We start from the raw sequence: 25,352 nt of genomic DNA, 5'->3' as shown, positions 1-25,352 counted from the left end.
TCCTGGGTGCGCTACTGGTGCTTCGAACATCTAGCTTCATGCTGCAAAAAGAATTATTATTATATTTATAATAGGTACAGTCAACTCCCATTAATTCGACCTCAGTAAATTCAACTTTTCGCTTAAAGGGACCCTGAAACGATTTTGGAGATTTTGTACAAACGTACTGAGTCGTTAAGAGTAGGTCCTTCTGATCATTAATTGACGCATCTAAGCACCCTACGTAAAGCGTGTAATTTATTATAAGGTTTTAAAAATGTACATCGCTACCAATTGCAGCACGCCAAGGGGCTGAGTTTTGTGCCCAGATGACGCGATTTGCCAAGAATACGTCACTAGGCCAGCTGTCCGATTGGCTGCCAGGGGCGCGTCATCGATAATTTTTCCAACATTATGGTGAACAAATGTTGTTCATAATAGTTTAGATGTTAGTTAATTTGTTTCTATAAAACTAAAGTAACAGAAAGAGAATCCACAAGGACATGTATCACTACACAAAAAGCACTTCCGGCCCACAGCAAGTGTCGTCTGCTTGTGTTACAACATGCTCCGTGTTGACGAGAGCTGTGCAGTCAGTGTTGGTCTTGTTCTTTCTTTTCGCAAGCACCATGCTTCGCCCTTGCGTTGTGGGCTGCAAACGTAGCGATCGGCGACATGTCAAGCTGTGACATCGTGCCCCGCTGCAAGGCAGCAGACGAGCAGAGTGGCTGCACCGCATCGGACTGACGGTATCCAAATGGCGCCAGCATCTATGCATTTGCGGCTGTCACTTCACGTCGAAGGATTGCCACAATAGAATTTAGCTTGTCCGGTATTCAGGTGAACGCAAGCGTAAGTGTACTGGCCGTTTTACCACGTTTTACGTGATGAACGGAGGGGCAAACGTGAACTGCTTGCACGGTGCAGCCACCTGGCGGCACAAAGCTGAACCAAACACACAGCTAATACAGCAGTAACCACGTTTTTTATACTTTGCTGCTGGCTCAAATTTTTGGCAGGAGCGTAATCTTGAACACATTGTCTTTTTATATGTTTCAAATGTTTTACACTTGGTTACAGGAATATTAGATTTGTATTTGGCTGTTTAAGCTCTGCGCCGCCAGATGGCTGGACCGTGCATGCCGATCAGGCCGCTCACGTACGTCTACGAAGCTCCTTCATCACAGCGGTATGGAAGGGCTTTAGTTTACGCCTCTGGCTATCCGTCAAAACACCCAGCCCGCCTGTGGTTACCGGAATACCGGACACGCTCGGCACTGCGACAGAACACTCGCAACGCACGCTGCTTGATCGCTCTCGCAAGGGATCAACGGCCGGGCGGCTAGCGGAGAGGTTGGAGAGCCTTCACGCGCTGGCTCCAAGACAACCGAAAGTAGACGACAACGTACGTCACAACAGGACGTAGAGCCAGCGAAGGCGGAGCTTAGCCCCGATCACTCGGCGAACGAGTTGAGGAGGAAATGCATGGCTAGGGAGGAGGGCAACTTGTAATCGTCCGCAGCTCTCTTAATATGAGACGCTTCTCTTAAATTGTGACGTGAATGTTTTACAGTAGCTGTAACCTACACGTTTACAAAATTTGTCCGAAACGTTTCAGGGACCCTTTAATTCGAACGCACTGAAAAGTCCCGGCAGGAAACCATACATTCTATGGAAGGAAAGCTCATTTAAGTGGAACTCGAAAGCATGCCGCTTCAGTTATTTCAATCCACACCAACCCGCACCGGTGCCGCACCCCTCAGGCGTGCAGTGGTCACTATAAGCTTGAAAACGCAAGACATTTAACAGACAATGCTACTGCTTCCCTAGGCGTGAAGCTGTGTTATATATATTTATTTTAATTTTTTTAGTGGCTGACGCTTCTTCCACTGGTAAAACAATCCGTTGCTGCTTGTTTTGTGTCGGCTCACACTGAGCCAGCGAAACATGCCGGCGCTATTCACCTCATGCTCATTTAGTCCGGCTTCGTGAGCAAGAAACAAAATGACAATAGAGAGACTATTTAAAGCAATAAAAAAAGGATTTGAATTCGTTCAGTTTGCTGCCATTTGTAAATCTGACCTTTTGGATAATTCAAAAAGTTTTGCGGTCCCGCAAGGGTCAAATTAACAGGAGTCGACTGTACTGAGATATCAAAGTAACAGACTTGCTAGGTGTGCAAAATTAGTATTTTAAGAAAACAAAGAACACAAACAAATGTCACATCTAATCAAGAACAGTGAGAAATATGTACACGCACACACCCAAAAGGTTTTAGTAGGCTCCAGGAGCACAGATGAGGCCATGATGGCGGCACATGAGGCCATGGAACGCGAGTGCATGGTCATTGCATGTGTCATTTTAGCATCAACACAGGCAAGAAACAACCTGCTCTATATGTTTCTTAAATTGATAGTCATATACAAGATATGAAACTTTGCAGATAAATAGAATAAATGTAGATTCTGAAAATGCCATTTTCCAAAAAACAATATTTGATCATTTTTTGGCCTAAGGACCTTTGTCCCCCCACCCTTGAGAGCACTGATATTATGTAGTTACATGAAAGACCACAATTTATTATGCAAAACATGCATATCTTATACTTTTTTTCCATATGTGCACTTAAATGTCCGTAGAGCACCTGGCCAGTAGTGTGTGCAATGCCAAGCTTTGATCCGTCGGCTCACAGCCCTGTGCTTTCCCTTAGAACATAGTTTTTTACAATTTTGAGAAGTGTGATCGGAGCTATTAAAGAGGTCCTGAACCACCCCTCGGGCTTGGTGAAAAAAACATAGTCCGCGGATAGCATAACGCTGCTGTGTACATCTCAGCCAAGTTTTGCAGTCGTGGGCGGCATGTGGACCTCACAAGCGGAGTGCGAAGTCACCTTTCACTCAATTACTCTTTTTTCAACAGAAGCTTGCTCCTCACTCTTTTCTGGACGCTTTATTTTGTAATAAAGCATCCCAAAAACGCGGCTGCTATTGGTCAATAGCTGATGTCAATCAAGAAGGTTGTTTGGATCAGTGCACTTCTTCCTACTGTTACTGTGTATATTTATTGACGAAGTTTATTAAACAGGTTGAATACGCGAAAATCTGCTTCTGAATTTCGATAATTACGCACTTCCGGAAGAAGACGATTATTGTCTGCTCACGCTCAGCCGCAGCTGTGCGCGTAGAAATTAAGCTTTGGCCACCGTGCTCATTGGTGTCGTAGCCATCGGGTGTCGCTGATTTCGACTAGTTTTGAATGCTCAACTAGCCTCGAACCACGCGAAACTTAAAGTCAGACCACACGCACGCTTGCTGCCAGCGCACGCTGTCTCCTTGCCGCTTCCGGCCGCTCCTGCTTAGACGCCTTGGCAGACTTATTGATAGTACTTCAAAATGCGCAAGTTGGATGTCGCTACTATCCGTCGGTCAAGTTGGTGAAGGACAAAGCTGGTCTGCACCACGATCAGACTGCAGCATATGAGCGCAAGCACGCACTCAAGCCCTGTCGTGCACAAAGCAAACGCTGCGCATATGCACTACAGTTGCATGTAGCTGTGGACTGCTACGTAGCGTAGATACTGTGGCCGCCGTGGGGTGCCGCAACGAGTCCAATGGCTAAGCGCGCTGCGGCTCGCTGAGTACAATTGCGTTTGGCTTACATTTGGTGCATCATAGGCACCAAAATCGGAAGCAGTGGCATCTACGTTAACATCCACAATCAAATTTGAACGGCGCGCTACGGTGATGTTCAGCAGGTGGAGCATTGTGGGCACGCTCCACCCCGTCGTAGCCTTCGCAGTGCTAATCATTGAAGAAGGAGTGGAAGCACCGCGAAGGTCATGTTTGATTGCCAATAACTCCGCTTCTGCTGAACGCATTGAAGTACTTTTTGCAGCAATGTATTTTTGAAATAGCTTATTTTAACTTCAAATGCGTTTCTCCACTTTGATAAAAAGTGGTTCAAGGCCCCTTTAACAAACATCACAGAAAACAAACTACACTCTCCTCCTCTCCCCTATTTTAGTGTAAATGATTAGCTAATTGCTAGCATGTCTCCTCACCTAAAGATATTACTGTCAAAATGAAGGTAGGTACTCTGCGCAACTATATGCTGTCATCCAAACAAAGCATGCAGCTGTAAACCAAATGTCTCGAAAGACTGCATGCTGTTACTTGAATGATTATCAGTCAGGATATGCGATTCTCCATCTTGTAGGCTGAGTGCATGTTTTTTGTCCATTTCCACACAGCCTATTGAATGTTGTGTCAGGATCAAAATTCATTATCTCTCTTTCCTCTTGAATGCGAAAAGAAAATGTTGACTCATAGCTGCCCACGAAGTACCTGAAAAAAATTAACATGTCCCGTGAACACCAAAGCAGACTTGGTTAATTCTGTAGCTCAGTGCTCTTTATATACACAGCTTACATCTCTAGTCCAATCTCAAGTCATTTGTGCATTGGTGATTTCAAAGCCTTTTTCTCTTTTTTAATTTTGTAGACCCTTCTCTGCATCAATTTGAGTTCAGTACAAGATAACTAGTGCAATGATGAAGTTAGGCATATAACACCCGTACCACAAATAATGACAGATTAGGCTGCATGGAAAGCTGTTTACCGAGAGAGTGTTGTGTGTCCATGCAAAAGTCCGAAGGAAGAATGGCAAGAAAAAAGGATAATTCATTGTGGCAGTGCTAACAAAGATAACAAGATAAAGGATAACAAGAGAGACAATCTGAGCAGTACTGAAAAATACATTAAAAAACATTGGACAACATTTAAGAATATTCTTTTGTATTGGCAGAATCTGGGCATGAAGTTTGGAGTTAGAGGAAAACTTTTACTTAAAAGTGTACATTAAAATATTCTGCATTCAGCAGCTGCACATCATAGTGAACAGTAGTCGGTTCCACTTTTCAATCTTGTTACAGGTTTACGACTGCAACAGGCACCCCCTGAGCCATTGCTGCTTTTAGCACTCACTATTCACCAATGTGGTGACACAGCTGGTTGGAACAAAGCGGTAATAACCAGGTTCGATCCCGTTTGCAGTTCTTTATTTTCACTGAACTTTTACCATTTTGCTTAATTGTCATTATGACAACATAATGATGATTATTCTCGGCGCAGTAGGACACGGCTAAACAGCTTTGGCATAAAGTGCTGCCTAAAAGCTGTTCACGCATTAACTTCTTATCATTGTCTTGACACCATGATAATCTTTTGTTGTGCAAGAAACACAGCTGCACAGCTTTGGCACGTTATTTAAGAACTTAAGATGCAATTTGTGATTTGTGAGATGCAACCAGCACTAGCTTACATGACCAACACAGCTGTGCAATGTTTTACGTATTGCGAGCACAGAGCAAGAATTCTGCCGTTTTGCAGATCTTCCATAAACGTTTGACATCGACTGTAGAAAGCAACGATTAAGACATGCAGTGCAGGGTGGTCCAATAGCACTGCAAATCCTGATACTCCTCTCATGCATCAATGAGGTACATTTATATGTAGCACACAAGCAATAAAGGTGCATCATTCGACAACATAAGACTCGGACGAGATTACCCTATGCTATCATCATCTGTCACAAAAGTCACAAAAGTGCGCATAATCAAAGCGTGCGCCGCATGTCACACAAGCCAGCGAAGGAGCACGTCAGCTCCCCGGGAGCTTCGACAGAGGGAGAGAGCGCATACACCACAGACAGCCAACGCAATCAACGGAGACTAGAAGCTTCGACAAGATACACGAAGGTTACGGTATTGAGAGAGAGGAGAGGGCGCATGCAGAAACACTCTCCCAGACCCCGACGCATGGCGAGCCGAGTGAGGGAGCATGACAGCCCAAGCGTGCGCCAACGGATGAGTCGAAGACTCTTCAACGGCCGCGGCCGAAAATGCGAGAAATGTCTAGAAGATTCCCAGGCTTTGTTCATACTATGGGAGCACGACCCCATCAGAAAGTTCGAGAAATGCCTGCGCAGGCGACAAAAACGCCTTGCGGGAATCAGTAGGGGGATCAGACCGCGCTGGTGAAGAGATGTGACAAGACTGACCGTCTGCAGAAGAAGGGGATTCCCCGAGTTCGTCGAGCGTCTGCATTTCCGGAAGAAGTTTCTTCAAGATTTGCCTTGAGCTATGCTGAGATTGTCAGGCTCAAGACCAGCACGGGGGAATACGAGTGGACACTTTGTACTCCTATTCATTCTGTATTGTACGCATTGGACTCTTAGTGATTGTCGTTAAATATTTTCAAGAGGTTTGTTAATACCCATCTGATTACACTATGATGTGCCTAGCCTAAGTGAGCAGGTGTTTATGTAAATGCCTTATCTGAAGAATATATTCTGTTGTGTTTTGACAACTTGGGGCTCTGACTTGGTCTTTGGACCACAACCGGTGTTCGTGGGTGCACCAGAAGGCTTCTTATTAATTGTCCTTGCTTTCGTGGGGTTATTTTCGGAAACGGATAAGTTGACTTTGGAATTTGGCCTGGCGTTGGCGCCTCGTTCACAGGGTGTGTGACATCATCATATATGTTTCCCTCATAGGCCCATGTTGGGTTATTACATAAGGGGAGAGCAATAATGAGTAATTAATTATTTGATTTGAAAACGTATACACATTGAACAGACAGGAAAATAAGGGAGGGAGCAGGCTGACAATAACCACCAGTAAAAGGGGCATGCCTGCCTGTTCGTTAGGAGGGAAGAGATAGAAATGGAAGTTGAAGACGGGGAGAAGAAAAATAAAGACGAAAGAAACAGCAAGATGACAGGCCACAAAGAATAAATTAAAACAACAACAAAGAATAGAGTACAGCAGTAGCAAAAGAAGAAAATCCCCGCAGGTTGTACTAATCAGTAACAAAACACTAAAATCAAACAATCTTACAACAAAGGCATAACCTTCAACAATAGTGATTCTATTAAGGACATTGCATTAAACTTACAGTACCACCTGAGCATTGGAGTAGAAGGCTACACTGTTGCTCCAAAAAATGTTGTTTCGGAACCTCATTTTAAGCTTGAATGGTGTGAACATTGGTTATTACTATCAGTTATGCGTATGTAAAACATAGATGCCAGGTGAGAAAGGGAAGAGCATGAACCAGCTGGCAACAGACACTCAAAAACACACGCTTGCCTGCTCGACAGGAAGAATGAAATTCATTACAACTCTCTTCCTTTCCAAACCTCTTCAGTCCAAGTGGTGCTTCAATTACGTTACCACACTATAATTGACCAGTTGTGAGTGGTGTATGATAAGGATTAGAGTTGAGTGAAGGGAATCCTTACATTAAACCACATAACACAGAAAAGAGTAGAAAGCAAAAGACGGTACACTACAAAACCTACAGAAAAGCAAATCAGACTATGTGATGGCAAAAAAGAATGCTATATTGAAATAGAGAATGAGAATATTGGCACTTAATCAAACTATGGGAAACAAAAATTTGGCGGAGACACTCCCCATTGTCTGCGCCGTCACGTGCCCGGAGACACATGCACTAGGCACACCTTTAGTAACCCACAATCGTGGAGCTGCTGGGGAAGTGTGCTCGTCTTGCACCCCGGAGGCCCGGGTTCGATTCCAACTTAGAGAGAAATGTACCAAATTTTTTCAAAGCCATTAATTTACTTTGTTTACAGGAACCTCCCTGAGAAATGTGAAGTCAATCCGAGCATTTTTTTACGTGTTTTTACTCTTTGTGGCGTCGGCCATTTTTGGTACCATCTTTCGGTCACGCCGATGCCGACGGATTTTCGCTTAATGGGGCATATGATGCTTTCGCATTAATGAAAAAATCTTTTAACACTTCACAAAATGTAAGCAGGTGTCACTCAGAAGGAGTTTGCTCCTGATACTGCACTCACCTGTCAAACTTTAAAAATAAAAAAATTATGATGCTTATCTCTAGGTTGTGAGAGCTCCATTTTTGGTAGGCATGCTATGGCCATGGAGGTAGGCATGCTATGGCCATATATACATACCACTTGGCTCATCATTCCGACACAGCATCCCCCTACCAAATGGAAAGCTCGTGGATTTGTTTGTGCTTCTTTATTATGATGATGTTTTACCTGTTTTCTGATTATCCCACTATCTCTTTGAGCACACGTGAGATTGCACTTGACAACGAAGGACACAACACAGGACTCAAGAAATACAGAAGGGCATTTATTGATGTTTGTATACAAAAATACCAGCTAGCCGAAATATAAGTAGCTCCCCAACAATATTATGTTAAGGCATTCAACTCACCACCCAGAGACACTATGAACAGAGCGGTCCTCTGAACAGCTCCATGAGGCAAACTGAAGCACATAAAAGCAGTGCTGGGCAGTATCGAAGATACATGCATCTTAGATACTATCTTAGATACTATCTTAGATACTCTATGGGTATCTTGTACCTGTATCATGATACATCTGGCAAGACATGTATCTGTATTTGTATTTCCTATACATGAAAGAATGTATCGTGTATCTTAAGATACAAGATACTGCTATCCCAACATCGCCATGTAAAACTATAAACGTTGGCTTAACTCCACTTCTCAAGCTGATACTGCTGCCACTAAGTCACCCGAATAAAACTACAGGCAGCGGCATTCTTTTATCTTTCCGCCAGAGCCCTCCAGCAAGGGCAGGCGATGCAGTCTACGTGTCCCTATTGGTGGAGCACAGTCATGTGGCGGCGCTCACACCGTCTCAACAAAAACAAGCGCACGAACATGTGCGCGTATCCAGTTTCTGTTTTCTTTATTTTCTTTTTTTGTCTTTAGTTGCGTTGGTGCCATGACACTTTCTCATACACCGTATTGCGCTGCGTACATCAATGCGTGCGGTGTTTTTCACACAGTCAAAAATTTATGGGGTTTTATGTGCCAAAACCACGATTTGATTATGAGGCATGCCATAGTGGGGGACTCCGGAATAATTTGGACCATCTGGGGTTCTTTAATGTGTACCTAAATCTAAGTACATGGGTGTTTTCGCATTTCGCCCCCATCGAAATGCAGCCGATGTGGCCGCTGTGGCCCCACAACCTTGTGCTTAGCAGCCCAACATCATAGCCACTAAGCAACGACGGCGGGTTTTGCGCAAAGTCTGATGCCACTGTAGTGTCGTTAACGAAGTTTCTCTTGTGTGGTGCTTTGTTACGAAGTCTAAAGACTGCAAGAATGGAGTTGCCTTGCGTTTGTTAAGGTCAGACAATTTTCTATTGTCTCACCCTTAACAGGTAAGGTGACAATACTTCATCCTTAAATGTCATAGCTATTAGTGGTGCTACCTGTATCGTGTTTCTACATATGCACTGTGATTGTGTGATACAGAACTGCCTTTCTATTTTACTTAAATATATTTTTCTTTTTTTCTTAGCTCACCCTTTAATTTCTTACTGTTACAAATCACCAGGTAATCGGAGCTATAAGTGTCAGTAGTGTGAATAGTGGTGGTATCAGCGGTGGTATGCTGCGATGCTTTGTGCCACTACAATACTATGTATGAAACGTTTTTGGGCCGTACAAGTTTTCTCGTAAAAGAAAAATCGTGAGAGGATTGCACGTTAACGAATCTACGCTTGGAGGGGATCGACCTGCTTGGATTTGCGCAGCAATGACGTCGTCTCCGTGTACAGTCGACGCGAACGTCACCGCGTTGGCGATCTCCGCCAACGGAGTTCGCCACGAAGATCCAAGAAACGAGCTTCGCACCGCTTAGCTCTCGCGAAGGTACAGGAAGTAGCGCCGATCACTGAGACATGGGTCTCCGAGACACCTGCTCAGTGTACACGCCACGTTCAAAATAGCAACCGAAACTTGAGAAAAAAAAAAAAAAACTCACTGAATTACCAAGCGTGGTGTCAGCGCGCACGAACGAGCGCGGCCGCGAAGGTTCGTGCGATCTATCGCTTCAACGGAAACTGAGCAGCGAGAGCACATCGCATACAAAAGGTCAGAGCCGTCTGGAGATCGCTTTCAAGATACGGTGCGCGCGAGAAACCGCTCTGGCACTAAGTACGCAGTTAGAAGAGTAGAAGAGCACATACGGCGGGCGCGCAGCGCTGATTTTATCGCCCTTGGACTTTGTATGGAACCTCAGGGCGGCGACGCTGACGGCGAAAATCCGCTTGAAGTGTCCATATAATTGGTGTCGCAATAAAAAAACATCCCACAATAAATGGTTACAACGATAGTGTTGAGCGCATTACTAAGAAAAAAGAAAAAGAGCAGTACTCTGGAGCGTTTTGTCAGCCAAGAAAGAGCGGGCATGGCCTCCGAGACTGGAGAATTGCGCTAGCTCTCTATTGATAGCGCGCATTCCAATCTTGGAGGCTACAGAGCGAGCCACTGGAATCCAAGCCAGTGCAAAATCCAACATGGCGGCCTCCAAGATTGGGTAGCGCGGCTCGGAAAGAGCGATTTAGTCCGCAAAATCGAACTTTAGGGTCTCAATTCGTCTGAAAAATTGGGTGCGAAAATGCATGAACTCAATGGGAACCCTGACGGTGCATTTTTGAAGTCCGGAATATCCAGCAAGTCCAAATTTTTGGAGTCAAGCACCACCACGCCCGCTTTCGCGGCAGTATGTTGTTATTGAATGCTTTACGCCATCAGATAAGGATAATTTGATAGGTCATTGCAAGCTTTCTGTGCTTTCTGTATACATGATGCGTCACAAAAAATATTGCTACCAGCATTGTTGCTGCTGTACACCTGTCCTGTGATCCGGTATTGTGTAAACAGTAATACATTTACGGACAAGGTAGAACTCCACATTGGTATTTGCGCCATAGTGTAGAGGCTTCTCATTGACGTTCTTGTAATTAGATGGCTACCCGCTAGCCGGTCGGCAAGCAGAGCAGCGACTCCCGTAAATTACAAAATCGACAAGCAAAAACCTCCGACAGTGCCGCGTATAAAGTGCTTTTATGTTAAGCAGCTAAAGCAACCCCAATAAATTGTTTCGGAACGAAAATATTATACATTGAGCAAGAAAAACGCAAATTTTCATTTAAATGAAACAAGGTTGGTCGGAGTTAAGAAATTTCCAAGCAAACATTTTTGTGCATACGCGTTTGCTACTACATTATATAGATTTATTATAAGAAATTTACGAATGTATCAAAGTATCCTAAGATACTAATGGAAAGTATCGTATCGGATGCAATAGTTGCGGTAGTATCTTGTATCTGTACCTCAAATACTTGTTGCCGAGTATCTTGTATCGTATCATGACACAATTGCAAAGTATCTTTGCCCAGCCCTGCATAAAAGTGACTGTGTTTGCTTATACCAGTGCTGCATTCCAAAATCTAATGGGAAAGTGTCCAATGGCAAATGCCACAATGCTGATCAACAGGCTCAAAAGAAAAGCATTCTTCTTGTTAAATTTCAGTACTAATAAATCTGCAGTAATCACTAAATCTTTTTTTTTAAGGTTGTTAGAATGAAAATTCAGGTGACTATTTTACCATCTGTTACCCTTCCACACCAGTCCACCAGCCTGCTCTTACTTATCAACATTCACATATTAATGTCACCATTCATATCACAATGCTCCTGGATCTCTGTGCTTGCCTTGTCTGTATGGAGATGAAGTCAATCGCTCATTTGCCTAGCTTCATAAAGTAGAAACTACTACCTTCCACACCAGTCCACCAGCCTGCTCTTACTTATCAACATTCACATATTAATGTCACCATTCATATCACAATGCTCCTGGATCTCTGTGCTTGCCTTGTTTGTATGGAGATGAAGTCAATCGCTCATTTGCCTAGCTTCATAAAGTAGTAACTACTAATATCTTCAATGTCAAATTTCTGCTCTTAGCATTTTATCAAGCACTGAACTAAAAATTAAAGCATTCACCTTCTACAAGTGATCCCTCAGTCTAACTGCTTAACTACAACCAATTGACTCCCACCATTGCACATATGTCATGCAGAGGAGCCAAACATCAGGTGACACGAGAGTTGCACGAAACAAATGTAAGGGGCGGTTGGGGAGCTGAAAAGGCAAGCTCCCTCCCCAAAGGGAACAAATAAAAAAATAATACTCCTACTCACCCTTGCTTCTCTGTCCATGCAAAAAAAAAAAAAAATTTTATAAAGGGGCAAGCATTTATGCTAGTACATATGTACCATCCAGCTGCTACAGCACAGTCAGTGCGAACTTCTTTAGTGCCAAGGTTTTGTCATAGCAGAATGGGTTTATGCCAAAAAAATCCGCTGTACGTCAGCTTCACCAAAGAAAATTCCAGTTATACTAAGTAGCACATAAAATATATGCATCTGTCCTAGTCAGAAAGCTAGTCAACCCAGGGCTTACCTTGCATGCGCTGCTATCCACTGATCAATGATTGCAAGCCCACCGTCTTTGAGTTCTTTCCGAAGTTCCTTGCTGGGTTCAAACCGTACAGCTTCAGGGAGGTATGTCTTCAGTGCTTGGAATTCTTAAAAATAAATAAATAAATATAAACTGTAGCAGCAGGCATTATCGAAATGGTGTAAGTGCAGCAATATCAACAATGCGACATCATATGTACATTACATAAAACCAGCCTTGACAAATGCATATATTCCGGCAGGAACCATCTCAGGATGAACAATAACGCTAATGCAATAAGCATTGAAGCATTATAGCAATACACCCCATTCATACTGCCAAAACACATCATGTATGAGGCATGCATTGCGGCCAGGCTCCTCTCTCCCACTTCCTTCTGGACACGCTGTGCCATCTAGTGGTCCTGCCGTGAAGGCAGTGCATGGCGCATGTCTGAATATATATGAAGCAGATTCGAATCTGCCCAGCGCCAGATAAACTCAAGTACTTTTTTGTTGTTGTTGTTGAAGAGCAGCACATACCCAACGTCACTTATTAGTGATTCAAGTTGGCCTAATGGTTGTGGTTTTGACGCGTTTTTTAATGTGTTAGCATTCTTAGGATACTTCACACACTTTCCAAGGGCTAATTGTCTATCTCTCTATGTATGTACGTCTCTAACCATTTTCCTGCCCACCTGGGTGACTGAGCAGTCCATGGCCAAATGGGTACCGCATCAGGCTGCTGTGCTGAGGGAACGGAGTTCCAACATAAGTGCACCAGATACTATCCTATCCTCAATCTTTCTGAACTAAATGGATAATATTAAATGATAATAACAAAAGGAAACAAAAAAGCGGCAAAACCTATCTCACGATGATTGTCGACGGTAATGTGCTTAGCTTTTTTTTTTTTTCATTTTAGTCCACGAAGACCATTGTCTATCATGCGCTCAAATGTGGCTGGAGCATTACAAAGGCCAAAAGGCATCACATTAAATTCATAAAGTCCGTCTGGTGTAGCGAATGAGGTCTTTTCTTTGTCAGTCTCGTTCATCGGAATTTGCCAATATCCTCATCGAAGACCAAGGCTGGAGAAATACTCCGCCCCCTGTAGTGTGTCCAAAAGCGTCGTCAATTCGAGGTATGGGACATACGTCCTTGCGTGTGATCTTACTTAAAGCTCGATAATCAACCCAAAAGCCCCTGTCGAACGAGTTGTGTATGAGGCGTGTACTGCAGCGGGTTCCTCTTTTGCAGTACCCTAAGAACACTCTGCACCATCTAGCGCTGCTGCTGCGAAGCCTACACGTGGTGTTAGAAATGCATGGCACACCAGTGCATGCAAACGCTGAGGAAGGCATCATGTGGGAACTGGGCTCTCTATCGCGCTTTTTTTTCTGGACACATTCTGTGCGTGGCCTTCTAGACCAGGAGCGTGGTGTGCCGGTGCATGTGAATGCTGAGAATTGTTCCCTCACTTGCCACACACCCAGAGGCATTTACACAGTGACCCAAGTTGGCCAGAGGTTCATTGTCATTGAAGAATTGACTGCCGTTCAGGTGTCAAAGGCCTACTAGACAGCTAGTGTTCGATATGCAGCAATGTCACAGCCTTCCTCCACCTTTATTTAAATAAATGACCAATTACTACTGCTACTAGTACTACTAGGTCACGTTTAGAGTTTTACTGCACGCCAAGAAGAGATAGAAAAGCTTTAATGGGAGAAAGGTGGAAGGTGGCCCTGCTTATGCATGTTGAGGAAGGGGTTTCGGGGATACAACAGAGATAGGAATGCCAAGATGACAACTAATAATCACAAGCGATGCAAGTAATGATGTTTAAAATGTATTGAATACATCTTAGGACACTACTTATTAGACCTGTGCTGCAATATGCACCAACTGTGTGGGGAGAAAAGCCCAGGAAGAGAGATGTCTAGGAACATGAGGAAGGTACAAATATCAGGCCACGCAATGGGTCCACCGCTATCCCTGTTTTTGGCAGTAATAATTTATATCGGGGTGACTTCTGAAATGGCTGACTGTTTCTGTGTATAGTGCACACAAAATAGTCTATCTTCTTCCTTTAGCTGCAATAATTTTCAGAGCTCAGTCCATATTTGTAGATACAATGAAACTCCCCCCAAGGTACTAAATTTTCAGCCTACGCTGGTGCTGTATGTTATTAATGATGCTAAAGATGCAATAAATGTGGTAAAGCTAAATGTACAGCACATAAAGTGAAATGGCATCTGAAAGAAATACTTCTGTCTTATATGTGTGCATACATTAATAATCCTTGCAAAAAAAATTAAATAATGGGGTTTCACGTGCCAAAACCACAATCTGATTATGAGGCATGCCATAGTGGGGGACTCCGGAATAATTTCGACCACCTGAGGTTCTTGCACCTGAATCTAAGTACACGGATGTTTTCGCATTTCGCCCCCATCGAAATGCGACCGCCATGGCCGGGATTCAATCCCGCGACCTCACGCTCAGCAGCCCAACACCATAGCCACTGAGCAACCACGGTGGGTAATAATTCTTGCAAAGAAACGTAGTCAGAGCACGCTAAAGATGAACAGGTATAAATCAGAAGGTCTCCTCTGTGAACTGCCATGACCAAAGCACCCAGACATCCTGATTTAGGTAGGACATTTCCCAATTTTGCTGACATGGTATTAAGCTGGAACACAGCTTGGCATGACAAGCTGCAAGAAGGGCTTAACATGTTAAGCGACAAGATGGCTACTAGTAATGAACTCACGGTCCTGAGGCAGAGGGCCAACACAGGTTGCTCAAGCAACGGTAGAAATTTGATATATTTTTGCCCACATTTATCTTATGTTTCCAAATTAGTGAGCCTGACTTATACAAACAGTGAATCTGGCCTGAAAGTTAAATGAAGATTAAAACTAAGCATTAAAAGCCAACTATTTGGCAGTTGTCTTACCTTACTGCACATTATATCTGTCTGTAAACTGCAGCTTTCATTCTTTCTTGAAGGACTCATCTTCCCAGAACAAGTTAAAGGTGTGGGGACAAACTAGCTTTGTCCATGCTGAGTTTTATTCCGTCATGGCCACAGTAAAAAACAGAATAAACCTATTATGTCAGTATTAACATGTGGAAGTGAAGCTTGCAAGCTAACAAAAACAGGCTGAAGCAAAGAGGCAACACTATGACCAACATAAATGAAAATTTTTTTACATAACATTATGAGAGAATGAGTGCAGCACAGATTCGAGAACAAGTGCAAACAAATGATATCCTTGCTGGAATTAAGGCAGGAGACATAATGATTAAGAGAGATGTCCAGTGACATAAAAACAGACACACAAGGAGACATCAGGAGACATAGACATCAGGAGACATCAAGGAGACATATGCCCCACTCACCCTATGCCTCTTCATAGGCCTGTGAGGTCTTTCTATATCAGTGTTAATGAAAACTGGCAGCAAAGTATCAAGTGGTATGATCTCAATAGGGAATTCACATGTGTACATATGTACTGTATAGAGAGTGGTCAGATTCTTACCTTCATCGCCTGCGTCAGTTGCAACAAACACCTTCTTCAAGCCTTGCTTCTCAAGCAGTACTTGGATCTGTTCTGCTGCCCATTTGAGGTCGGGGACATCCTTGGGACGGCTCTTCACATAGTCCTGGCGCCTGAGATGAACTGCGAGATATGGGCCACCCATGGCATGCTGTGTACGGTTAGAAACAACTTTCCAGTCTTCCTCAAGCACTGTGTCATCCCTTTCGTCATCCGAGTTCAGGGTGTCTCGGCGAAACTTGTCCGCCACATCACGAAGTCTCTTTGAGAAGCGCATGCTTCGCCTTATCTGCACACGCATGAAAAAACAAAGAAAATGCCCATAAGACTGAGAACCAACTGCATCCACATGTCAAAGTGGTTCTCTCAAACTTGCACAGCTGCATTATTAGCATCACAATTTCAAGATAAGCCAACATGTAATGGCATGCAAGCAATAAGGTTGAAATTTAAGGCTTCTAACATAATGATGCATTTGGTGCTTTTAATACACATGCATGTGGTTTTCATACAACTTGCAAATATGGCCTTTGTTTCACAAGGTTCACAAATATGGTTCACAAGCAAATATGGCCTTTGTTGTTTTAAGCAAGGGCTCAAGAGGTTGCAGCTTCAGAATTTGCCTCGCACAGTAGCACCTTCGTCATTTTTATCTGTGTTCTTAAACCAAATTTAGAAGTTGGATGACTGAATATGAACATGGCTGCTGGCGTTCACAACAGGAGGTTCACTCAGAACAGTGGGCCACCTACCTTCCAAAACATCAGTTTAGCAATTAAATTAAGGAATTGATTGTCCCAAAACTGCACAGTGGTTTACGAGGTGTACCACAGTGGAAGGCTCCAGATTAACTTTGACCATATATGGTTCTTTACACGCACCTAAATCTAAGTACACAAGTGTTATCATTATGCTCCCATCCTTGGCCTAGAATTGAATCTGTGATATAGTGATGAGCAGCAGAACACCATTGCCACTAAGCCACTGTTAGTTTAAGCAAACTATATTTCGCACTTTACACACTTGTCCCTTTTGCCAAATGCATATCTGTACCAGATTTATTAAACTTTATGCATGAAGATAATAATAATAATAATAATAATTTGTGGGGTTTACGTTTAAAAATAATGATACGATTATAAGGAACGATACGATTATGAGGATTATCTGGGGACTCGGGAGTAATTTCGACCTCCTGGGATTCTTTAACATGCACCCAATGCACGGTACACAGGCTTTTTTACATTTCGTCCGCATTGAAATGCGGCCACCTCAGCCAGGATTTGATCCTGTGCCTTTGATATGTTAAGATAAAGGTGAAGGTGCATAAATAAAATACAAGCACAGGGCAGCTTATTACAATTGAACTGAGAATTGGGCGAATTGGTAGTGATTCATTGTTGAACTGCAGTCAGACAAGGGTCACAGGCAGAGTTACCAACAAGCGTTAGACATGCAACTGTGTTTATTTTGAGGAAGGGATGGTACATATATCAAAGTTGGGACTGCCCAAACTCATTTTGGAGCAATTTTTGGAGCAAGTGAAATAGCATTTTGGAGCGGTTTGGAGCAGAAAAAATTGCATTTTGGAGCAGCTTGGAACAGACTAAATTTCATTTTAGAGCACTTTGGGGCAGATAAAATTTCATTTTGAAGCAGTTTGGAGCACGCCATTTCGAATTTTGATGGAATAATGGAATATGGCAGCGCACTTTGAAGCCATGACAAAACACAGAATAAACCAACACGAGCGCTGTACTGCAACTGCCTTAAGCAACGTCTTAACAGAATTTTGAAGCAGATTACCTTGATACTGAAACCGTCTAGAGCATGCAAATTTTGGTAGTAGTACCTGTAGATTTTTAATTAGTGGTAACAGCAACAAACATGCATTCTGGAATAGTAGGTCCAAAATTTTTAAAAGTAGGCCAAGACATTTTTTATAAGTATATTTTCTTTAACGTCTCAACAGTGTGGGTGAGGTGCCTGGAAATGCACTTCACCAACCGACCGTACATAGAAGCCAGAGTTATGAACTACTGTGGTTTATTGAAAACCATTTCTACATCACCAATCCACCAAATGAGCACCTATAGTGCTTAACTTTCTGGTGTAACATAAAACTATTCCCCCCAATCTGTTTTTTATTCCAAATCCGCGATTAGCTCTTCGTGGTAGGTCAAAATGGCTTATGTCAAGTGGATAGGTTTATGCCCATATGGGCACAACAACAGATTGGAATAGTTTTACGTTATACGGGCCCTGGGGACTGGGACGGACACCCACTGAACCCGCGACAGCGCGCACCTCCCTAATATCTAGTTTACTCAGCCTACTTTTCGTTGTTTTGTGCCTCAGCTGAGGAGTGCTGCGCTGCTCACCCCCCTCAACCGTATTCTAATACACTCTAAACTGGATGGCACGCGTGCAGCCACTCCTGTCGCGCGTGTGCCGTCGCGCAGTGTGCAGAATGTGAACGGCTGCACTTTCTTGCTTAAAAACGAATTTGCCCGCTGTTCGTGGCCACTGCCGGAGCACACATGCCGAAGTCGTTCTGGAGCAGTCTGGTGCAATTTCAGTCAATTTTCTGTGTTTGGCCCAGGAATTTGCATTAATATCAAAATGGCGCAATTGACGCAAGAATCCCACCCCTGATATAAATACCAGCTGACTTTTCTACGCCCTGCAGTTCAACAATGAGGCTGTTTATTCATTAAGAAGGGTGCCCTTTTCATAATATGGCCCTGAATAACATTTGCACCTTTCTTATAACAAGCAAAGAGCATCACCGGAGGAAATAAAATGCTGTACTCATTAAGAGGTCACATAGAAAATAGGCAGCTAGTGCAAAGCACACTACACCATGCAAAGCACATTACAAGCTAAAGACCCCGCACAGTTGACCATGCAGACGGAAAAAGCCATAAGCAGATGCTAACCTCCCAGTAAACTGGGTCTCCAAAATTATCATGGAGGATAACTTCAGCACGATCTAGCATGATGGCACTGCAAGAGAGAGAAAAAATGAAAGAGGGAAGGGTGCAACGCAATGAAGCCAGTGCCATAATCTCGAAGCACAGGGAGAAAAAAAAGATTTCTATGGCCTGTGTCACACTCATAACCACTCTTAGAAGGACTGACATAGAGAAGTGGATCTAAGGTACCAAAATTAGCAGGAGCAACTGCCTGACCAGCAACACAGAAAACTTCATGTCAAGTTACATCAGTGAGTGACTACAAAAGTGGTGTTGATCATGTGAAGTAATTTACCTGCCCAAACCAAGCGTAATTTTGTTATTCTCACATGTGCAATAACTTTTAGACTGTTACGTCTTGAGTGTATATGTAAAAATACATATTTATCTCTAGTAGAAGCTATAATATAATTTGCTTTAGGTCTTAGGTGACTTTCTCTGCTTCGGTCAGAATTGTGTACAGAATTGTGTACGCCAAGATAGTGCATCAGCAGCAAAAGCATTGCTGAAAGTAATGATAATTAAAATGTGTCACATACATCTTAAAACATTTCTGATTGGAATAGTGTTGCAAATTTGAATAAAATGTGCAAAATATTTAGTAAAATGAGTGGGAAGATAGACGGTTGGGTGTTCTTGCTTGGTGTCAGTATGTTGTTGTATGTAGCGGGTTCACTTCTTTATTTTTCATAATGTGTGGCACAAGGCATAACTATCAAGTGTCTGGATAGGTGCTTTTTAAGCTTGCTAGACATGAAATAATTGATGCTGTCATATCTGATGTTCCTGTGGGGAGTTTCCACATGGAGTCCACATTCTGTAAACTTGACAAAACTCACTAACAAATTGAAAATTCTTAATATATTCTGAAGCTGCATGCTTTTTATAATTCTAAGATGAAAGAAATGTGGTGAAAGCAAGATTTCAATCACCAGAAATGATTGGCACCTGAAAGGGTTAAGAAATATAGAGGGGGGAGGGGGGTCTCAGACTTGAGAAAATATGTAAAATATGGCATATCTCTTCCTTGGATTACTGCGCTTGTGAGGCAACATTGGCTAATAAGAGGGCCCTGTGACATCACATACGTGTAGTTTGAGTGTTCTTGAAGCAGTGGTTTCAGTGTGGAGCCAGACCCTTGGACATAAAGGCAAGCAACTTCCTTGCTCGTGACATCGTAATAGCCCCAAAACCAGCCACTGAATTCTCCATCGCTCTCTTCGTAGTAGTCAGTTTCCTCAAGGCATGGACTTTCTTCATATTTTTCAACCCATGTGGATGAGGTAAATGTGCTTGGATAGTGTTGCAGGAAAAATATTTTGTCAATAAGTCTTCCTACGCCTGCAAGAGAAGGACAGCACAGCATAGGTGAGGCAAGTGTAGGCATCAAATGCAAAAGGCTCTTCATACTGAGGACTGTATTATGAAAAAAATTTCTGCCTCAATTCCACGCTGTGAAAGTAGATGTGCAGCGAAACTGTTGCCGATGTTACACAAGCACCACCACCAAAGACGTCGCACCGTCAAGATCAATGTAGCGTCCACGACCTCGTTCGCATCCTTTCCGATGATGCTTCGACGCCGCGGTGCATGCTCGTGGCTTCCATACGCTTGCACATAACCCGCGTTCAGGAAGTGAACGTCGCTGTAATTTTTTAACAGTCTTGCACTGATGTCGATTATGTTCGCAGCACACTCTGCGCGACTGATGCAAAGGACACAGCGCCCACTCATCAAGGACAGATACATTGTCCACCTAGTAGATAGGTCTATTTCGTCTGCTCCTAAAGTTCTGATTGGCTGGGCTGGAGTACATGTCAGAAAGAGACATGCACCCTTAGCCAATCGGTACTTCTAGTAGAGGAAATGGGCATGTCCACTAGGTAGACATTTAGAGAATACCATGCTAGTTTATAGAAAAGCAGTTATGGTAAATTATTCAGGGTGCTCTGAGGCTTTCCATTATTCTTTTCTATGGTTTCAAAAAAAAAGGGGGGAGAAATTATAAATCTCGTGTCAGTAACCTTCGGTACTCCTTCAAATAAGTGAATATACAGCCATACTCACTGTGAATGTAATCTTCAAATTCCATGACAGGCACATAGCCAGCTAAGCTGTTTATATCAAAAAACTCTTCCCATCTGATCTTGCTTTGTGAACCTATATCTTTGCTTTGCCAATGATACAATGGACCCCACGGTGGCAAAACCAGCACCCAATTTTCACGATGAGAATCTGCATTTAGTGCTGCTACAAGCCTTGCAACTCTCATGTAGACATCTCTTCTCAAGTTGAAACCTTCACCAGGGTTGACATCATGCAGCAGGTAGTTCCTGCAACAATAAAGTTGAATGAAACTTAAATGACTGATCCCAAAAAAACGAGATTACAATCACTTTACCCTGTATTGAGCATCGAGATCACACTGTAATTTGGAAAGTGGGAGCAATACTGGGCCCTATATGTAGCTGAACTAGCTTAACCCTTTCAGATGCTACGTACACAATTATGTACACCAAGATAGTGCATCAACAGCAAAAGCATTGATGAAAGTAACAATATTTAAAATGTGTCACATATATCTTGAAACACTTATGATTGGAATTGTGCTGCAATTTTAGATAACATGAGCAAAATGTTCTAGTAAAATGAGTGGGTTGCGTGTTTTTGCTTGGTGTCAGTATATTGTTGTATGTAGTGGGTTCACTTCTGTCATTGTTTTTCACAATGTCATGCACCAGGCATAATTTTCAAGCTGTTGGATAAGTGCTTTTCAAGCTTTTCTATACACAAAATAGTTGATGTTCTCATATTTGATGTTCCTGTAGTGAGTTTTTGCATGGAGTCCACATTCTGTAAACTTGACAAAACTCACGAAAGAATTGAATGTTCTTAATCTTTACTGCAGCTGTACACTTTCTATGATTCTGAAGATGCAAGACATGTGGTGAAAGTAAGTTTTCAATCAACAGGATAAAGTGGCATCTGGAAGGGTTATGGGCTGCATTAGAAAAAAATAAGTGGGCTAGTTCGTGAACATTTATGGTTGTGTGGCAGTGCTACACAGTCGTAAATCGAAGACAATAAGAAACAGGACATGCGCTTTCCTGTTTCTCAGAACTGAGAATGTTTGTCTTTCTGGATAACATGTAAAGGGAGAGCACAGAGAGAATTTTACCGCGTATACCGCTGCCACGCCACCATAGCATAAGGAATAGATCAATTGAATGTCATAACTGATACGCTGGACTAATTTTGCCATTCCAATGCTGGCCAACTGGTTATGGGCTCTGAATTAGACCCTCTGGGGGTCCTTTAAATTGGACTCATGAGGACATTTACACTCTGCCCTCATCATAATGTCACTGTAAGTGCCACGTCTGAACCCATGACCTCTTGCTCAGCGGTAGGACAAACGCCATTGCTATTGAGCCTGCCTGGGGGAAAACGACGGTTATCAGGACCTCAGAATAGTGCATACAAATGTAAACCAATGCCTGCAAGCAACAGTTCAGCATGTTGCATGACGGAGTACGACTAAATATCTGAGCATATAAAATTATCTACTTGAAGTAGTGGCACAATGCATCTAGACATGCCAGTGCTGTGACATAGAAATACAAATACAAGCAAGACAGGATCACAAGACGGAGACCGGCAATGATCAATAGTAGTCGAACAAGGAGTGTCACTGGAGCCGACGTTTCAACAAGGGGTTGAAATGTTGGCTCAAGTGACATCCCTTGTTCCACCGTTGCTGATCATTAGGAGTACAAACAGTGCTATAGCCTGTAGTTTGAATCTTCATTGAAGTTGATTGGCACTGAAATTTTCAAATAATGGCTGAATCAAGACTCTCCTACAAAATCCAATGCATCCAACAACATACAGTGCACCCCATAGGTGCTAATCCAAATTGGACATACCAGACACTGCTACGTGGAACCAAACAGAAAACTCTAGTAAACAACTGCACCATTGATACGGTATGAACAACGTATAAGGAATCCAAACAAGACAGAGGTATGCAGGAAGATGGAGACAATGTGATCAACAGTGGTCGAAGAAGGGATGTCTCTGGAGGTCCTGGCGAAGTCTCCTTGTTGAAACTGCCTCTAGTTTTACCACTCCTCATCACTTCATCTTCTTCATCTAACTTCCTGTTAACTACTGTTTTGTTTGGATTCCTTATACCTGGGATGTCTCTAGAGCCAACAGGTATGCTCAATTCACTTGCACCACCAAAATTAGTTCACGAGGTGCTGCACCTTGCCATTCGTTCCAGCGGTGCAGCAATTGCACCCTCTTACCAACGCCATGCATTTCAAAAGATACAGGGCTGGTTCACGATTTTTCTATGCCCTTCCTACTGACGGTGCCAGCTTGGTGCAGACATGCAGGTGTGAAGCACCAGCACAGCAGGTGACGCAGCACTTGCACGTAAGCGCGGCTGACACCCCGCTTACATGCGTCTGTTGTGCCTACGCAACGCAAGGTGTATTCAACACCCCAGAAGCCAATCATACCTGCGGTTTGGGACCTCTCAAGCTTATGCAGACAGCACATATTAGGAAGGAAAAACGGAATACCTGCACTGCATCTGTACCTCAAAATTCATTTCGAGCATCGTGTTCTGCCTGCACTGCTGAAATCGAATGGCCCAATATCTGAACTTCTTGTGCCCTGTCGTGAACTGGTTCAGAGTGGTGCAGTCGAATTGAATGGACCTAACATATAACATACCGCCCCCCTAACAATGGACCTAACATTGCAACAAAGAAACTTGTCTTCGTCACAACCTCCAAAGACATCTCTTGTTTGACCACTGTTGACTATATAAGGAAGTTTTTTGCACATTCCTTCATAAGCCATAATTCGTAATTTTAATGTGGATTATGACTTGGTATTTTACCTCGCTCATTATTATTATTTTTTTTTTTTGGGGGGGGGGGGGGTACTTGCGGGTAATTTTTGGTATTGCTTTGTGTAGTTCACTGAGCTCGGGCAAGCCAGCACCTGCCTTCTCTCGCTTTTCTGAATTCCAATTGCAATTGACTTAGCGCTATTTCAAAAACACTTGCAAACATTCCGCAATGGCGTAGTGGTTCTGTAGTGGCAACTATAGAGGTTGCGGGTTCGATTACCGGCAGCATTTCTATGAAACGCTCATGTGCCGCACTTTGAGTGTGCTTTAAAGTACCCCAGTGGTAAAAATTACTCCAATGCTCCCCACTACAGCGTCAGCTCTCATGACCCATGTGTTGTGCTGGAACATAAAACTCCAGCACCCAGCCCTTTATATATATATATATATATATATATATACACACACACACACGCACACACACAGACACGCACACACACACACACATGCACACACACACAGTAATACCAAAGTATGCGTATGGCCCACGCTTTTGAAATTACGGGCAGCAGCGCTCGATGTTTATTGAGTTCGAACTCGAGGATGCTCAACAGCGCATGCAAATGCAAGAGGCGCATTAATGTAAACTGAAATGCATTTTATCGTGCTTTTGTTTTACAGCTAGTGATTCGCGTATGTAAATCGATGCCCTGAAATATGCGCTTGCGCAATCCTTAGCGGTAGTGTGTGCGTGTGATTGTGCTAATCAACTTTGAGTTTACTTTTCGGCGCTAGATGAGACATACAAAGATGGCACACACACAAAAAGCGTACAAACACACAAAGCGCACAAACACACAATGTGTTTGTTCTTCTCTTTGTATGTCTCATCTATCGACGAAAAATAATGTTTAGTAAACCCCACCAACTTGCCCAAGAAGTTCTATGAGCGTTTAGTTTGCTCGCGTATCCACTTCCACGCGTAATTAATTGTTTTAGCGCACTTGGCAGTTTGAAGTCCACAACCAACTTGCCCGACAGCGCGAGATTTTAAACATTTTAAACTGAAAGCAGTGCGAACAACCAGAATCGCCAATAATGCCAGACATACCGTCGCAGCTTTTTTTCTGGGGCAGAGACGGAACTAGCAGAACACGGTTGCGATGGTTTTGCACCAGGGCATGAAGGATACGGGTCCGCGGCAGAAACGATTAATGGCAATACACCAGTAATGAAAATGCAGAAGACTATCACCATTAATCTTAGAGCGGACATTAGTTCAGAATGACGCAGGTGAGTGCAAAAGAGTATTACCGGTATTACCTATTAGAACGTGCACCGTGTTTTTGAACCCACCCGCACTGAACCAAAACCAAATCATGACCAAAGTCTAGCCTAGGAGGCTCTAACTGAGCCCAAAACTTTCAACAAGCTATAAAACCTCTTAACTCGATATTGCTGAACACTTAGTTTTAAGGACAATAACAATAATTTATGTAACAATTTAAAAACAAATATCAAGTTCTGGCATGAACTCGTCTTTGATTCGGACGATTTCGGTTACAAAAAAAAAAAAAAAAAAAAAAAAGTTAGCAGGTTGGTTGGAGTCACTCGAAGCCAACACAAGCCGCAAACTGT

The 25,352-nt window shown here is 43.1% G+C and overlaps 1 protein-coding gene across 2 annotated transcripts; it reads right to left on the bottom strand.

The window, feature by feature from the left end:
• LOC119456456 (GDP-fucose protein O-fucosyltransferase 2) lies at positions 1–25,097 on the bottom strand. Of its 2 annotated transcripts, XR_007467605.1 has the most exons (8): positions 24,826–25,097; positions 20,918–21,183; positions 19,939–20,191; positions 18,815–18,881; positions 15,858–16,164; positions 12,317–12,440; positions 1,616–4,322; positions 1–133 (listed from the first exon to the last, which is right to left on the bottom strand). XR_007467605.1 is itself a non-coding variant. In XM_037718256.2 (7 exons), the coding sequence occupies exons 1-7, from the start codon at positions 24,987–24,989 to the stop codon at positions 4,163–4,165; spliced, it is 1,341 nt and encodes a 446-aa protein (XP_037574184.1). In that variant the 5' UTR covers positions 24,990–25,097; the 3' UTR covers positions 1–4,162. The 2 variants fall into 2 exon arrangements, 1 of the variants encoding a protein (XP_037574184.1); XM_037718256.2 differs by having other exon boundaries at positions 1–4,322.
• Positions 25,098–25,352: the final 255 nt, after the last annotated feature.

Source organism: Dermacentor silvarum, chromosome 6 (genome assembly GCF_013339745.2).
Source record: "Dermacentor silvarum isolate Dsil-2018 chromosome 6, BIME_Dsil_1.4, whole genome shotgun sequence".
Classification (NCBI taxonomy): domain Eukaryota; kingdom Metazoa; phylum Arthropoda; class Arachnida; order Ixodida; family Ixodidae; genus Dermacentor; species Dermacentor silvarum.
This window is presented reverse-complemented; position numbering and strand designations above follow the sequence as displayed.

Excerpts from the sequence above, each read along its gene's own strand:
- LOC119456456 (XM_037718256.2), bottom strand. The coding sequence starts at position 24,989 with ATGTCCGCTCTAAGATTAATGGTGATAGTCTTCTGCATTTTCATTACT. Across the intron at positions 20,192-20,917 it reads ATTTGAAGATTACATTCACA|GCGTAGGAAGACTTATTGAC; the intron begins GTGAGTATGGCT and ends CTTCTCTTGCAG. Across the intron at positions 16,165-18,814 it reads GAGACCCAGTTTACTGGGAG|ATAAGGCGAAGCATGCGCTT; the intron begins GTTAGCATCTGC and ends ATGCGTGTGCAG.